General features: G+C 38.7%; 1 protein-coding gene across 1 annotated transcript; it reads right to left on the reverse strand.

The window, feature by feature from the left end:
• Positions 1 to 17,149: 17,149 nt before the first annotated feature.
• LOC125812780 (uncharacterized) lies at positions 17,150 to 17,707 on the reverse strand. Its single transcript, XM_049492252.1, has one exon. The coding sequence runs from the start codon at positions 17,705 to 17,707 to the stop codon at positions 17,150 to 17,152; it is 558 nt and encodes a 185-aa protein (XP_049348209.1).
• Positions 17,708 to 17,948: the final 241 nt, after the last annotated feature.

A 17,948-nucleotide genomic window follows, 5' to 3' on the forward strand; every position in this document is an offset into this window, starting at 1 on the left:
TTACAAAGAAAAAATGATAGATTAAAGGTTGACACAAGTGTCAAATATCAAAAGGTGGTTTGTAGTCAACTAGCAACTAAAAACAGCAAACAATATGAAAATACGAATATGGAGACGGGATTCTTGGGATATGATAGGATTAGGGATAAGGAAAACAACCGGGTAATTACGACTAATAGTAAACCGCTGCAAATCAGTGAATAAGCTAGACTTTAGTGGAGGTAAACTTTCTCTCGAACAATTCACCCCGAATTGTATTGGTTTCTCTCTAACACCAATAAGCCGCAATGAAGCACAACCTTCACTTTAGTCCATTCACTCTCTCGAGCTGAATGTGTGGAAAAGGGTTTAGGGTTCACTCTCTCGAGCTGAACCCATGACAACCCAATACCCACAGACCATCAATTCAGTAATTTTGGTTTTTAAACCTCTCTCTCGAGCAAGCCAAAAACATGAAGTTAGGATTGTATTTGCAACTACAACTCATTAAATTCAACCACAATTACTGAACGAAATCACTTTTAAACAACAAATAGACTATCAATTAGCAATACCCGGCAGTTAATTCAACCCATAATAACATAATCACACCCCAAGAATTGGGGTTTTAGCTAGAAATAGTAAAAGGACAGAAATCGATACCGAAATGTGTTTCCATCAACTGGGTACGATTAATATTGTCTTTACAAATGTCTAAGATGAAGAATCTTCAATACACACTTCCAATTTCTTAGAAATGGAAATCTTCAAATCTTCAAAGCTAAAGAAAAATGTCTCTCAAACTCAGTTCTTAACTTCAAAAACTGAATAATAATATGATATTAGTTACTAAGCTAAAAATTTAAACAAGTATTTATAATTGCCAAAAAGTGTGCTGTGAAGGACCAGTCGGCGAAATAAGACGGGATCGCCGATCCACTCGGAGATCCGCCCTTTGGTCATTTGTATCGCCTTTTTGCGTTTGCCTTCAGCATCCTTGAGGTCCTGTAACTTTCTGCGATATAGCACTGCATAGTGGAACCGTTCGGCGACTCGCCGACTGCTACTTTCTATCACTGACTTGATTTTCTCCTTCAGGGCTTGGCACACTGGAACATTAGGCGAGACCAAGGCCATTCGGTGACTCGCCCAATGGTTTAGGTGATACTCAGGCCTTCTTTTCTTCGTTCATTCAACTACCTTGTTCCTTTTTGGTCAATGGTGTCCATGATTTGTCCATAAGTCCAAATACCTGAAATTCAAGGATTTACATCAGTTATTGAGACAAAATATGCATTCAAGGACACTAATTCTGTTAAAATTAAGCCCTAAATGAGTCCAAATCGTGGACTCATCAACACCCCGAACTTAAACTTTTACTTTTCCTCAAGTAAAACTCAAGTTCAGCAGTTCAAAAAGGATGTCTCAAGCAGTGCTACACAAGACTCAATCGTCAATGTACACAAAAAGACTCAACTTACTCATGCAAAGATTAATTGTGCACTCAAAGAGTCAACCTGTGACACACCAGTATCAAAGAATTTCAAGATCACAATACTTGCTTCAAATGCAAGTTGAAGCTCCACAAAGGTATTCAAATTCCCTCACACAAAGAATGATTCCATATTCACACAAATGGTTCACCAATTTAAAGTTCCGGAATCAAATGCAACGCTCACACTCACAAAGATGAACACAATGTATGATTTCAACCATAGGCTTGCCCGTATTTTCCAACCAACATTTGTTTCAGCTCACTCAAGATAAAAAATGTCTTTTTAGGGCTTGTAATGGGGCTGAGTGCAAAGGTATGGTCAATTTAGGCTCAATGGCTATAGTCCTCAGTGTGAACAACACTTCCTTTCCTTTTCTTCATCATTTTTCATTCGTGCTTACAAGTCATCCCCTCATTCACTTTCCATGGACTGTTGGAAACCCCATTTCTTTTTGTATTTTCACAACTTTATTCCACAAATTTTTCATTCCTTTTCCTTTTCTTTTTCATTCTTTTCTTCTCTTTCTCTCTCTCTTTTTTGTATGGAGGGGTTCCATTTTCTCACAACATGGGTAAAAGGGGACTTTCTTGCACGTCTTTATTTACCTTTTCTTTTCACCACACCCCGAACTTAGGCTTTTGGCCTAAGTTGACTATTCAAACAAATCACAAATCATGAGGATTATGGGTATTGGATCAAGAAAAGGTCACAATGTCATCAAGTTTCTTCCAAGAAAAGGTTAAAGCTCAAAGGGTGCTCAAGAGGGGTTCACACACTCACAAGGTAGGCCACAAAAATAGTATAGTGTCAAATTGTTTCACACTCTTTAAAGTTGCCTAAGATCATATCAAGAGATTGCATCACTTAGTCAGCCAGACCAATAGGGCAAATTCTAGGTGTCATCACACATGGTTCACGGTAAGCTCATCACACAAGGCATTGACACCAAAGTCAAACAAGACTCCACACTTTTGCTAGTGTGTAATGTTCATCATAAGAGACTCAATTTGATACTTGGCTAGTCACAACGAGATGCAAAGAGTTCACATATTGGCTATGGAACTTTATTTGGCCTCATCGTAGTGCACATTCATTTTTGTTCGATTATGAGCACTAATCAAGTCATCAGTATTGATCAAAACCGATACTCAAATTTGCACAAGAACAACCACATTCAATACAATCACGAGGTGGCAATTTTTTTTGAAAGGGTCAAAAATCATTTATAATTAAAAACATGAAGCCACAAGTTCAAACCTTCCACAAAAAGCAGTGTACAACACAGTTTTACCTCAAAATCCCAAATGTATAAACAAAAAATAAATATTCACAAAATATCACACAAAAGGTGGACCTCACCCCACCACAAATAAAAGCATTTGTACTCAAATGCAAAAAAGAATATCCAAAAGTTAAAATAAATGTAAGACAGAAAGGGAGGTAAAGAGGGGATCCTGTCTATGCAGTCGCTCCATTTGACTGGGCATCAGTGACCGGTGCATCAGTCTGGTCTAGGGCCTCAGTACCCAGAGTCACCTCAAAAGGAACAATAATAGCACTAGGAGCTGCCAATGGTGTATCTTCCAAAGAAGCCTGTACAACAACATCTACCATGGCCTCTTCTGTCTCAGTAAGGCCCTCATATGTAGCTTCCTTAGCAACCTTGAGCATCTCATCATCAGTTTCCGCCTCAGACTCAGGATCAGTTGTCTTCTCCACTCTACCCTTATCTCCGATGGTATCCGGAGGCATCTCTGGCACATATGGGATCTCGACCATCCCAAAGATCATGAACATATCGGTGGACTTCAGCTGATCCACATCGCTCCGCAACACAGCTATAGTGGCCTTTAAGGCCGTCACCTCCTCGGTGGCCCCATAGCCACGCTTGCACACCGCTATCTTCGCTGCAAGGGCATCAATGGCAATGCTCAAGGGTGTCACAACATTAGCCAGGGAAGCATGCATCATGCCCAGAATGGAGGCCTCGAGTCTAGCAACTCGACGATCTGCAGAATGGGCAAGTTTCCCCATCCAGAGTAATGAAGCCTAGTGAGCGGGGTCCGGGAGATAGGAGCAGCAACAGGTCTAGGAGACAGTGCAGCAACAGAAGAACCTAGAACATCAGAAGGGACAACGATAGGGGTATCTGAAGGCCCAGGGGCCGAAGTAGGGAATGATGCTTCTATAACTAGTGAATATGTAACCACAATCGGGGATGAATCCAATGGGTCTGCCTTCTTATTCTTCTCAGCATGGTTCTTTAAATATTCAACCTCAATTCCCCAAATATCAGTGGAGTATGTGGGAATCACTTCAACATCCTTCTTTGCATCTCTCAGAATTGGAGCCCGTCTGCATAGCTCGGTGATCAACACTGGGAAGGGAAATGAGGTATGGCGCTGCTTGGCCCGCATGAGCATTTCCTTTGTGATGATCATCCCAGGTTTAGACTTGACCCCTTAATGAGACAGCCCAAACAGGCTGCTTTGGCGTGGCAAAGAATAGACTCATTTTGGGAGGGCATGATCACGCTGCTGATGAAGCGAAACCAATACCTCGCTACCAGATTGAGGTCCTTCTTTTTAATAACTGCTCCAAACTCAAGCCACTTGGGAGTGCCGTCTGATATCAACGGAGCCAGCCACTTCGTCATGTTCTCTAGAGTCGTCATCCTTATCTTGTGGTGACAGTCATCCTCAAGCCTCGTAGTGCATTCTAATATTGCGTTGACGGTGGTACAATCACATTGCACCTTCTTACCCTTGATAACCACGTAGTCAATCGGGTTGAATTTAGCTGCTGGCTTCTTCCCCTGTGGTCTCAAGGTCCCATAAGAGGCATAGAACTCCCAGACCCAATTTGGAATATATGGGCCACGGGGCTTGGTGAAGATCTGGAATTTATGAGCCTTCAGACAACTCATAATCTCTGGGTATCTGTCAATGACCCCATCTGTGGACAACCGATTTTCCTCAATGATTGTCCTCAGCCCCTCAGTCTTTAATCTATTCATCGAATTGAGAGGTGGACCCTGTATAGGAGGTGCTAGGACTAAAGCCTGCTCTGGAACTGGAAGAGATGAAGTGGTGGGTGGAGGAGTCCTGATCCTAGATGGATCATGCATTCTTTTTGAGCGTAGTTCTGCCCTCTGTGCTACTACCAACTCATCATCATTAGAAGCTATAGTTTGAGGCTCCTGATGCTCACCCTCACTCTCAGAAGTGGTAAGGTAAGTGTCATAGATGCCGTCACTGTCAGAGCTTGCCTCCGGTGACGCATGTGCTTTGCCTTTACCCTTGCCTTTCCCACCAGTTGTGGTGAGTTTTATGGCCTTGCCCCTGGATGCAGTTGCATCCTCATTGAGTGCAATCCCTTTTTCTTTCCTTCGGGGTGGCATTTTCTTCCTGCAACTTTAGATCTAGCCATATCTGCAAAACATTGGGAAAAAGTTAGAACCAATTCAATTAAATTCACAGAAAAATAGTTGCAGAAAGACTGGCTGAACCAGTCGCCGAATCGCTTGGGCGAGCTAGATCGGGCTCGCCGAAAGTATCAACTTTAAAGCTAGTGCAAGTCGGCAATGGGTAAGCCTTTCGGGGTGCAGACAATTACAGTGCAAAAAGGTTTCAGGGGTGCAGACAAAGGGCGTCAAGAAGACTTTCGGTGAGTTGCCGAGAGCCTTCGGCAACCTCAAGCTTCTCGCCGAAAGTTAAAAAACCAAAATACTCATTTAGCATGAAATTAAAGGTGAGATAAGGACTTTCGGCGAACCGCTGAGTGGTTTGGCGAGCTCGACTCAGCTCATCAATCAACCCAATGTGCTTACTTTGAACCCATCATCTCGAATTCAACCCGGCAACCCCCAAAAACAAAATTAAAGCATGCATTAGTCAAATTAAAGAAAGACCCATAACACCCATTACCTCGGGATACTTAAACTTTTCCCGTTTTGCCAAATTTGGCCAATTGACGAGTTTTGCCCTTAAGAATGATGTCATTCATTCTTTGATTGGACAAATTAGGCCTTTTGGCACAAATATAAACAACTCAGACTTCACCTAACCAAACTAAACAACATGCAAGTACAACCCCACAAAACTTAAATCATTTCAACACATAAGAATACATGATTCTAACAATCAAAATAATACGGGCAAGATTATCAACTTAAAATGGACATTCAAGCATTTTAATCCTATTAGAGAGGCCCAACACACAAAAATATGATAATAGGATTGCAAATGAGTACAAATTCGATAAAAATAAACTCGAGGTTCGGAAAACCAACCTTTTATGCCGATTAAAAGAAGATTAAAATGCTAGGCGGCAAAGTAATCCAAATCCGAGCATCAATCAACAACTCAAATACAGTAATAAAGCAATAAATATAGAAAATAAAGTGCGGGTGTGAGTTTGGTGAGATTGAAACTGAAGAGTTTGAAAATTTAAACCTTTGGCCTTATAAAAACTGTCAAGTTCTTGCCCATTTGGCGACATTAGTCGTGCTCGCCGATCCACTCGGTGAGTCGCCGAGTGGATACTTACCTCGCCGAGTTTTACAGAACCTCCAGTTAAACTAGGGGTCCAAATAGCGGATTAGATCGAGTTCGCCGACTTGGTCGGCGATGCACCGACTGGAGCTTTTGCTTGCCAACCTGCACTTTTCAACAACTTTCCCACTTTGACCTACACAAACAACACACCATTATTTCTTAAAGCAAAAATAGAGCGATAAGGAGTCTTGGGTTGCCTCCCAAGAAGCCTTAGTTAACTTCGTGGCACGAAGTAAGTCAACACTCAATCTCTATTTTTGGGGTTAACCTTAGTGTCACTAAGTAACCCCTATTGTTTGTTTGGGTGGAGATGAGGCCATACATGACCCACGAGGTTTTCAATTAGCTGGATATATCCGGAGTGAGAGCCAATCATCTTATTTAGCACTTCGATATTCTCCTTCATCTCTTCTAACACTCTATCATGCTCATTTACCTTTTGGATAATGATTGAGAACATTCCTTCTAAACGTTTACCCTCATCGTCCTTAGGCCTTCTTCGCTCATGAGGAGGGATGTATCTATCCTTCCTTTTGCATTGGACTTCAATCTCCATCATCTTTTTGGCCAAATCATCCAGCTAGTTTATCAGTGTAACCAACCTGAAGTCCCTCTCTACTTCTTTGTTTGTTTCAGCCATGTGATCAAGCAGTTGGGCTGCTATCACATAGGGCTGTTGTGCAATACCACCCGAGATGAGTTGATCAACCAAAACCTTGTTCCTGGGACTAAGACTTCTGTAAAAACATTCCAGAAGGACTACATCGGGAATTTAATGAGTTAGGCATTGAACCAGCAGTGCTTTAAACCTTAGCCACGACTCATGAATCCATTCACCTTCCAATTGTTTAAAGGTTAGGATGCGATCCCTGAACATCATCACTTCTAACGGAGGAAAATCCATTTGTTCGCATTTACTGCCAAACATGCTCACCTCCTCTATTCCAAAGCACAAGCACACGAAACAAAACTAACAATTAAGTAAGTATTACTATAACTAACAAGAAAAAAATCTAACTTGACTAAAAATTCTTAAGTAACACCAATCCCCGGCAGCGGCGCCACTTTGATTTCACGTATCAGGACACTACTTCCAGTTCAAGTGCCAACGATCGTGAGTAGTAATATAACCCAACTAGTGAGTTGGGGTCGAGTCCAAGAGAGTGGTTCATACTCAAGAATCAATAAAAAAGCATAAATATATGAAAAAAACATGATAAATTAAAGGTTGACCAAGTGTCAAATATCAAAAGGTGGTTTGTAGTCAACTAGCAACTAAAAACAGCAAACAATATGAAAATACGAATATGGAGACGGAATTCTTGGGATGTTATAGGATTATGTGCTAAGGAAAACACCGGATAATTGCAATTAATAGTAAACCGCTGCAATCAGTGAATAAACTAGACTTTAGTGGGGGTAAACTTTCTCTCGAATAGTTTATCCCGAATCAAATTGGTTTCTCTCGAACACCAATAAGCCGCAATGAAGCACAACCTTCACTTTAGTCCATTCACTTTCTCGAGCTGAATGTGTGAAAACGGTTTAGGGTTTACTCTCTCGAGCTGAATCCATGACAACCCAATACCAATAGGCCATTGATTCAACAATTTTGGTTTTAAAACCTCTCTCTCAAGCAAGCCAAAAATACGAAGTTAGGATTGTATTTGCAATAACAACCCATTAAATTCAACCATAATCATTGAATGAAATCACTTTTAAATAGAAAATATACTATCAATTAGCAATACCCAACAGTTAATTCAACTCATAATCACACAACAAGAATTGAGATTTTAGCTAGACATAGTAAAAAGACAAAAATCGATACCGAAATGTGTTTCCATCATCTGGGTACAATTAATATTGTCTGTACAAACGTCTAAGATGAAGAAACTTCAATACCCACTTCCAATTTCTTAGAAATGGGAATCTTCAAATTTTTAAAGCTAAGGAAAAATATATCTCAAACTCAGTTCTCAGTTCTCAACTTCAAAAACTGAATAATAATATGATATGAGATACTAAGCTAAAAATTTAAACAAGTATTTATAGTTGTCAAAAAGTGTGCTGCGAAGGACCAGTCGGTGAAATAAGTCGGGATCCCCGATCCACTCGGTGATCCGCTCTTTGTCATTTGTATCGCCTTTTAGCATTTTCCTTCAGCATCCTTGAGGTCCTGTAACTTTCTGCGATATAGCACTGCATCGCGGAACCGTTCGGTGACTCACCGATTGCTACTTTTTATCACTGACTTGATTTTCTCCTTCAAGGCTTGGCACACTGGAAAATTAGGCGAGACCAAGGCCATTCAGCGACTCGCCCAATGGTTTAAGCGATCCTAAGGCCTTCTTTTCTTTGTTCTTTCAGCTTCCTTGTTCCTTTTTGCTCAATAGTGTCCATGTTTTGTCCCTAAGTCCAAATACCTAAAATTCAAGGATTTACATCAGTTATTGAGACAAAATATGCATTCGAGGACACTAAATCTATTAAACTTAAGCCCTAATGAGTCCAAATTGTGGAATCATCAGTTACCAGTCCAGATTCAAGTGATTGCTCTTCTTCTATTTGTTAGGGTTTCGAAAAACTTTAAGAGGCAACTGCTTGTCATCCCAACGAACCCTCTTGTTCCTTATTTTGTGCTTTGTTCTATTCTAGAGATAGACATTGAGACTTGTACTTCCAGGTTTTGGGGTTATATTAGAATTACTATGTTTTCCGCTACTATGTTATTATTGTTTTATTTTTCGCATTTCTTTCATGTTGTTGAATTTGAGGCTGACTTTTATTGCTGAGAAGAGAGTTGTGCCATCACGTCAAGTTTTGGATCATGAAATTAATGGTCTATATTGTTGAAACATGAAAATGAGGATTATCCTTAACCAAAAGGTCTTCGTCCTCTTTATTTCTTTCCACGATGAATAGACATATAGTCTTGAGCCATGTTGAACCTGAAAGACAAACATCAAACATTAGAATGAAAATATAAAAATAAATTCTTGTGTAAAATCTTACTTTATTGATCATTGATGAACACAAAAATATAAATTAGATTTGACAAAAATATATAGGAAGGAAAAACCAGATTCTAAGGGTGTGTTCTATATATGAAGGAAAACATTCTCTTAGAAAATAAGTAGATTTCTTACCATAATTTTGATCTTGTGTGCGGTAGATATGACAAAATATTCTCGTAAAATTATTTATACATAATCTAGGAAAATAGTACTATGAGAGATGGGATGGAGTGCTCTATAGGGGTAGGGTGAAGATGAGGTGCGTTGGTGCTTGGAGTGTGAGAGGAGACAATCAATATGGAATGCCTCTTGTAGAACTTTTTTTTCCTATTTACATTGAGGAAGTAATTTCCTCATCATTTTTGGAACTTAATTTCCTAGAGAAAATATTTTCCTATCAAAATACCATTGACAGCATGAAGTTTCTTTTGGAAATAATATTCTACAAAATAGTTGTAGTGCTTCAATTCCCTTTGACAATCTTTACAAATTGTCAAAGTTCATTCCATAGAGGCACCCATTGCAGGCACACAATCACTAACTTTATGTCACTATATTTTGTTGTCACAGACAATTTAGTATTCTGAATACTAACAATAAAGGCTGAATCTTTATAAAATTTGTTTCTAGTAAATGAAGAAGTTTTTATATTCTTTAGTGATAAGGCACAAGTACCCGTTAGACTATGAACGAAATCCGAGAGGCACACCTAAACTTTACTAGGGTCCTGTTACCTCCCCTCCCCCCACCACAAACAAATTTTTAATGGAATAAATACACCACAAATGCTGACATGGCATAGAGAGTTTGCACAATCTCTCGGACACATGTCATTTTTTGATTGGTAACTTTATAATTAGTTAGTACATATATTTATTGATTTGAAAACTTATAAATGTTTAACTATTTTTATGTGTATTATTTTTGAAAAATATTTTAAAAATGTACTTTAATTTTAACGTTTTAATTTTTTTTATACTTTATGTGATTTTCTTCACCGAATGAACTTTTAAGGTTAAACTTCAAATAAATTTCAAATTCAAATGGAGTAGAAAATCAAGAGGTTTTAATCTCTAGAAACCAAAAATAAAACATTGGTTCAAGTTAGCGATGAAGTTTTTCTAATCTTTAAATCATTTAGCCATAATATTCCTGGCGAAGTTTAATATTCTTCCAACCAAATGCACATTCAAATATACATGGTGAAGGTTTTATATTCTTCAAATCAAAGGATTAGAAAATCAAAAGATTTGAGTCTGCGAAAATTCGACACAATCAAATTTCACATGGAGTGGAAAACTACAAAAAAAATTAATCTCCAAACAAAAAAAATTTATATTCTAAGATCATCACATAATGAACATCTATCCTAAAATTTATGAAATAAATCTTATAACTTATAAAGGTGAAAATGAAATAAACAAGGAAAATAAACTCAATTTTTAATCCCATTGAGTCATATCTATTTGACAATAATGATGATCTCATGCAAGTCACTTTTCTTGTTGTCAAACGTCACTTAGGTGTTTATCCATGATCGATTTATTTGGATTAAAATCATAGAAAGATGCTTACAATATTGGAGGTAACACACACAAAAGCATTTCTCTACCCAATTTTACCACAACAGAGAATAAAACTATTAAGCCAATAACAAATTATTTAACTTAATCATCTTTGATTTGATCAAGGTTATAGTCAGAAACAATAAGAAACTACTGTAGCATCAAGTGTAATATTCCTTCATCATGTACTTACTTGGATATACTAGAATCATATAAATACCACAACAACGTCGTTTATGATATGTTGTGCCCCAATCCAAAAGTCTGTCCAAAACAAATAATAAGAACACAAACTCCTACTTCCATAATATATTTCCCTCAATAAAAAGAACCAAAAAAGATACAAAATATAATAATTTCCTTAAAATTGTAATTCAATCTATATTACTAAGATACTTATAACAATAACTTTGAAGAACATGGTAAGAAACAACAGAGTTGAGAGAATACTTTAAAAACTAGAAACTTAAAATTAGCAAAGAAAATAGAATCCAAACATATTAGAAATTAGAAATAATATAAAAAATATATTTTCTCACAGAAGAAAATCGAGCCCGCATAGTGCGTCCTTCAGGAAATTATTCCCCTGAAGTACCCGAGGTTAATGAAATATATCCTCCCATAATATAACGATCTTACTCGCCGGTGTATCAGTACCTAAAACGATGGTGCCAATGAACCACTCATATAATACTAGTACTAGATTTAATAGAAGATGACGAAGTCCAAAAATTCGTTGTTGAAAAATAAGAGGAACCCCTCTATTAATAGACAACAAAGAGTAGTGTGAACAAATGTTTATTGTACCTTATCAAAAAGGTCACAACCCTTCGGGAAAAGTCAAAAGTCATAACCCTTTGTAAAAGTCACAACCTTACGAAAAAGTCACAACTTTTCATAAAAGTCACAATTTTTCAGAAATGTCACAACTGTTCATAAAAGTTACAATTCTTCATAAAAGTCACAACTATTCATAACACTCACAATTCTTCATAAAAGTCACAACTCTTCATAAAAGTCATAACCCTTCATTTTAAATGTACACCTTTTAAAACCCAACAGTCACAAAAATAGTTCCTTTCTATATATGAATATATATATACTTGTCTCCTTCCCTATATATAGACCCCAAATCTTTCTTCTTCTCCCAGAGGTTATTTATGACAGACTAAAGATTTTAGATTTAAAAAAAAAACGGCCTCTACTCATGGGAGAGCTTCCATCTCAAGGTCAATATCCCCTTGGTGCTAAGCTTAATTCCCACATAATAGTATTTTTTTACTTATTCTCATTATCCATGGAAAGGGATGTAATTTTGCCAATCCAATTAGTTCATTAGTATAACTCTTATTTATTGATTCAATTAGGTGAGAATAGCCTTTCAACCTAAGAATCCTTTCTATGTGATAAATCCTTTCACATAATGGTTGTAAGTGTTTTATGAGAATATCCTTTCAACACAATAAAAACAACAATATTGGCACTTTACTCTCAAAGCACCCTTAAAGCCTTTGCATAGGTTTCATAAGATCATGCGTACTCGTACATTTCCCTTTCAAGGTTCAAAGTTTCTTTCAATCACTAAATCTAGAATTCTTGCATTAGATAGGGATTTATCATAGATTCATGTAATTCTATTACTTCATGCTTTAGATCATTAAACTCATCTTTCATAATCAACAACCCTACTCTATGAGATCACAATTTGGAAAGCATGGGGGTTTGCATGGGTTCATAGGCGAAACATCATGAAAGCATTGTAAATCATCAATTCATGCTTATTTAAACATAATTCAATCATTAAGATCAATAATCAAAAGAACCCATGATGTTTGAGGAAATCCCTAGCTAATTGGGGAATCCTATCATTTGAAATAGAGAAAGCTACCATACCTCAAGTCCAATTGCGCATCTTCAATGGTGAATTTGGATCCTTAGCTTGAAACCCTAGGTGAAATCATCATCTTTTTCTTCAAGTTCTAGAAAGAGAATATTTGAGAGGAATTGGTTTTCTTTTGGAATTTAGGAAGAATGAATTAAATGGCGTAAATTTGGGGTTAAAAAGGATTATATAGTGGTTCTAAATATGGGTAAAATGACATACCGCATTACCCCTAAGTTAAACTGCCAGCAGCCTTTGACCTACCACCTACGGACCCAGCCGACGACGTGGATGGACCTATGGTCAATCCTGATGAGCAGTGATTAGTGGTCAGAGAATTTGGCCTTGACCTATGGTCACTGGACCATGGGGCGTGGACCAATCTTCGGTCCGTAGGTCCCTTCAGTGGTCCAAGCTTGGACTATTTTTGAGTGCACAACGATGGACCTAGTCGACGGGGAGTGGTCCGACCCACGGACCATCCTGGTGGGCTGTTAATAGGGTCAGAATCTTGCTATTCTGGGGCTTCAACCATATACCACGCCTACGGTCCATGGTCCCCTCCACGGGTTGTGGGTGGCCGGAGTGGTTGGCTGCACCAGCACCTGGAAAGCTACTAAATGTTTCTCTTTGGATACATGATGTTACAATATCTCCCTCTTGGGACCATTCATCCTTGAACGAGATTTAAACTACTCCTAAAAGAGTAGCAGAGGAACTGACAACCTAACCTACGATGCAATGCAATCAACCAATGAGGAATTATCGACTCCAAGCTAGGACGTTCTCAAAAAATCAAAAGAAGGGTGAACTAACTTTATCAACCCACTATGCATGCAATGCAAATAAATAAGGAGAAAACATCAACTCCAAACTCATCATACTCAAATGCATCAAAAAGGAAGTAGGAACTACATCTAGCAACCCAATATACATGAAATTCAAAATTTCTCATGTCTAAGGAGGAACTTTCTTCTCCAAACTAAAAGCATGCTCAACACAATCTCATGGAGCCTTTATGCAACTCATTCTCAAAGAGTATAACAAATGCATGCTCAACAATCATCTCATGAAGTTTATAGGCAACTCATACTCAATGCACAACAACATGAGGAAAACAAATCATACAAGTAATTTCTTTCAAAATTTAAGCTTTTACATGAACATGCATAATAATAAGGAAATCATGGAAACACATAAATCACAAATGACTTCCAACACATAAAACAACCCAAGAGGAGCTCATTACCTCAAGCTAGAGTAGGACTAGAAGGAAATAGATGAAGATATCGAATCGCATATCAGCTTCCCAAGTAGCACCCTCGACTAAGTAATTCCTCCATAGCAGCTCAAGGAGCCAACTTCCTTGTTTCTCAACTTTTTGACTTGCCTGTCTAAGATCTCAACCAGTACCTCCTCATAAGCAAGATTATCTTTAACCTCCAAACCCTCTATGGAAACTATTGATGTTGGATCCCCAACACATTTATTCCACATAGACGTGGAAAACCGGATGCACCAATGACGACTCATTTGAAAAATCTAACTCATAAGCAACCTTGCCAACACGCCTCAAAATGACATATGGGCCTACAAACGGGGACTAAGCTTCCCTTTCTTCCCAAACCTCATAACACACTCTATGAGTGAAAATTTTAAATAAAACAAATCATGAACCTCAAAGCCAAGATCTCTCCTCCTAATATCGGCATAAGACTTTTGCCGACTTTGGGCCGTTCTCAACCTCTCTCTAATAAGTCGAACTTTCTCAACGGCTTCATAAACTAGCCCGGGACCTATCAAAGCAACTTTACCAACCTCAAACCAACAAATAGGAGATCTACACCTCCTACCATAAAGAGCCTCAAAGGGATCCATACCAATACTTGAGTGATAGCTATTATTGTAGCCAAATTCCATCAGTGGAAAATGGTCATCCCAATTACCCTTAAAATCAATCACACAAGCCCTCAACATGTCCTCAAAGTCTGAATAGTACGCTCCACTTTCCCATTGATTTGGGGATAAAAGGTCATTCTAAGCTTAACCTTGGTACCAAGACCCTTTTGGAATGACTTCCAAAATTGAGAAGTGAATTGGGTACCACGATCCAAAATGATAGACAAAGGCACACCATGCAATTTTACCATCTCTCTCAAGTACATATTAGCATAGTCTTTCGCCGAATAAGAAACTTTAACGAGAATAAAATGAGCCGATTTCGTCATCCAATCTACTATCACCCATAAAGAGTCATGTTGTCGCCAGGTGCGGGGTAAACCCACTATAAAGTCCATATTTAAGTCTTCCCACTTCCAAGTAGGAATAAAAATATGTTGGGACAAACCTCCCGACCTTTGGTGCTCAACTTTCACTTGTTGACAATTAGGACACTTGGCCACATATTCCGCAATATCTTTCTTCATCCTATTCCACCAATAGACTTCCCGTAGATCACGATACATCTTGGTGGCTCCCGGGTGAATAGAATATTGAGAGCTATGGGCTTTCTCTAAAATTTGTACCCTCAAGTCATCAACATTCAGAACACATAACCGACCTTGATATCTAAGTACCACATCTCCCCCTTGGGAGAAAGCCTCAACATAATTTTTGAGTACCGTCTCTTTCAATTTAACCAAAATAGGTTCAAGATCTTGCTTAGACTTCACATCCATTACAAAGGACGATTCAGAACCATTATGGACCATGACACCACCCATGGTGGAATCCACTAGTTGAACACCTAGTGGGGCCAACCTATGATCACGAACCAACTCTTTCTTTACTTCATCTACATGAGCCACACTACCCATTGACAATCTTCTACCATATTAGCTTGCTGGGGTAATAAAGGGCACTCATGTCATAATCCTTCAAGAGTTTTAGCCACCTTAAGTGGCGAAGATTCAAGTCCTTTTGATTTAACACATATTGCAGACTCTTATGATCGGTGAAAACATCCACATGGACCCCATACAAGTAATGCCTCCATATTTTTAAGGCAAACACAACCACCGCTAACTCATGGTCATGGGTAGCATAATTCTATTCATGGATCTTAAGTTTCCTTGAAACATATGCAATCACCTTCACATTTTTCATAAGCACGCATCCCAACCCAATTCTAGAGGCATCATAATGCACCACAAAGCCATCCATACCTTCCGGTAAGGTCAACACTGGAGCGGAAGTAAGTCTATCTTTCAACTCTTGGAAACTGTTCTCACAAGCTTCCGACCACACAAACTTAGCCTTCTTTTGAGTCAAAGCCGTCAAAAGAGAAGAATGGAAGAAAATCCCTCAACAAACCTTCTATAGTAATCGGCCAGACCCAAAAAGCTTCTAATATCGTAAGGAGTTATAGGTCTAGGCCAACTCTTGACCGCATCCGTCTTCTTAGGATCTACCTCAATCCCCTTGCTTGACACAATATGACCAATGAAAGCTATGGACCTTAACAAAAATTCACACTTGCTAAACTTTGCAAAAAATTGTTGGTCCTTATGAACATGCAACATAATTCTCAAACGGTCCACATGTTCATTGTCACTCCTTGAATAGATCAAAATATCATCAATAAACACAATTACGAACATATCAAGGTATTATCTAAACACCCTATTCATCAAATCCATAAATGTCGCTGGAGCATTGGTCAGCCCAAACGACATAACCAAAAACTCATTTGACCATACAGGGTTCAAAAAGTCATCTTTGGAATATCATCCCCTCTAACCCTCAACTGGTGATAAGCCAAACGAAGATCAATTTTTGAGAAATAACTATCCCCTTGAAGTTGGTCAAAGAAGTAATCAATTCTTGGAAAAAGATATTAGTTCTTAATGGTCACTTTATTCAATTGACGATAATCAATGCACATTCTAAGAGACCCATCCTTCTTTCTAAGAAACAACACGAGAGCACCCCGTGGAGAGATACTCAGTCAGATGAAACCCTTATCGAACAAATCCTTTAGTTGCTCCTTACACTCTTTTAACTCGGTCGGAGCCAATGTATAATGAGGAATAGAGATAGGTTGCGTATCCGGGAAAAGGTCAATATCAAAATCTAACTCCTTCTCTGGAGGAATACCAGGCAAATCATCAAAGAAAACTTCTGGGAATTCATTAACCACGGGAACCGACTCAAGAGAAGGGGTTTCAAAATCTACATCCCTCACCCTAACAACATGGTAAAGCAACCCTTTGAGATCATCTTTCTAGCTTTAAGGTAAGACACAAAATGACCTCTAGGCATAGAATTTCCCCCATTCCACTCTAGGATAGGCTCATTCAGGAATTGGAATCTAACCACCTGAGTTCTACAATCAATAGAGGCATGCATGCAACCAATTCATACCAAAAATCACATAAAAGTCTAACATGTCAAGTTCTACCAAGTAACCAAGAGTAACTCTATGTGATAAGGAAATGGTACATCTTCTATAAACCCTCTTAAGCACCACAGAATCACCAAAAGGAATAGAGACATAAAAAGGTTCTAATAACACTTCTGGAGGAACATCAAACCTCATCGCCACATAGGGTGTCACAAAAGATAAAGTAGCATAAGGATCAAGCAAGGCATACACATCATGTTGAAATTTTTTTAACATACGAGTCACTATATCCAGGGAACTCTCTTGGTCACCTCAGGATTGGAGAGCATAGAAGTAGTTTTGCTTTGGAGCATTGGAATTTGAACTGCTAGGAGAAGCTTGTTTGCCTTCTCTTCCTTTTACCGCAAGCATGGGGAAATCTATCAATTTGTGACCACTTTTCCCATAACTAAAGCATACGTCGGTGCTGGCTAGGCACTTACCATCATGTTTCTTCCCACATTTAGCATATGTAGACCTAGCCAAAGAAGAGCCACCTCCATTACCTCCTTGAGGTTTAGGGTTAGACACCCTATCCTTGTCAAACTTCGGTGGAACGTTAGAAGAACCTTGATCGGAAGACCCTTGATGAAACTTAGAACGACCATGCCCATCGGATCTAGCATGTGAGAAATTAATGTCACCGGTCTTAACCTTTTTTACCTCTCTAGACTTTCCCTTGATTATTAACTCCTCAATTTGTTGGGCGTACACCATAAGACGTGAGATATTCATATCATGAAGTATAATTGTCGTACGACATTCTTTTTCTACCATGTAGGACAGACCCATCAAAAACCTACTCATCTTAGCCCTCGAATCTGCCACCATAGTTGGAGCATACTTGGACAATTGTGTGAACTTTACGACATACTCCTTCACACTCATACTTCCTTGATGAAGGTTAATCAACTCTTGCACCGTAGCTTCCCTCAACTCTAGGGGAAACAACCTATCAATAATCGACAATTTAAACACTTCCCACTCTAGGGGACCCGCTCCCACCGGTCTTTCTCCCTTCCATTGATCATACCACAATTGAGCAACATCTTTCAATTGGTAAGCGGCTAAC

Source organism: Solanum verrucosum, unplaced genomic scaffold (assembly GCF_900185275.1).
Source record: "Solanum verrucosum unplaced genomic scaffold, falcon-dt-bn FXZP01000046.1, whole genome shotgun sequence".
Taxonomy (NCBI): Eukaryota; Viridiplantae; Streptophyta; class Magnoliopsida; order Solanales; family Solanaceae; genus Solanum; species Solanum verrucosum.

What these genes read in the sequence shown, in the direction of transcription:
- LOC125812780 (XM_049492252.1), bottom strand. Translation starts at nt 17,707, where the DNA reads ATGGTGGCAGATTCGAGGGCTAAGATGAGTAGGTTTTTGATGGGTCTG.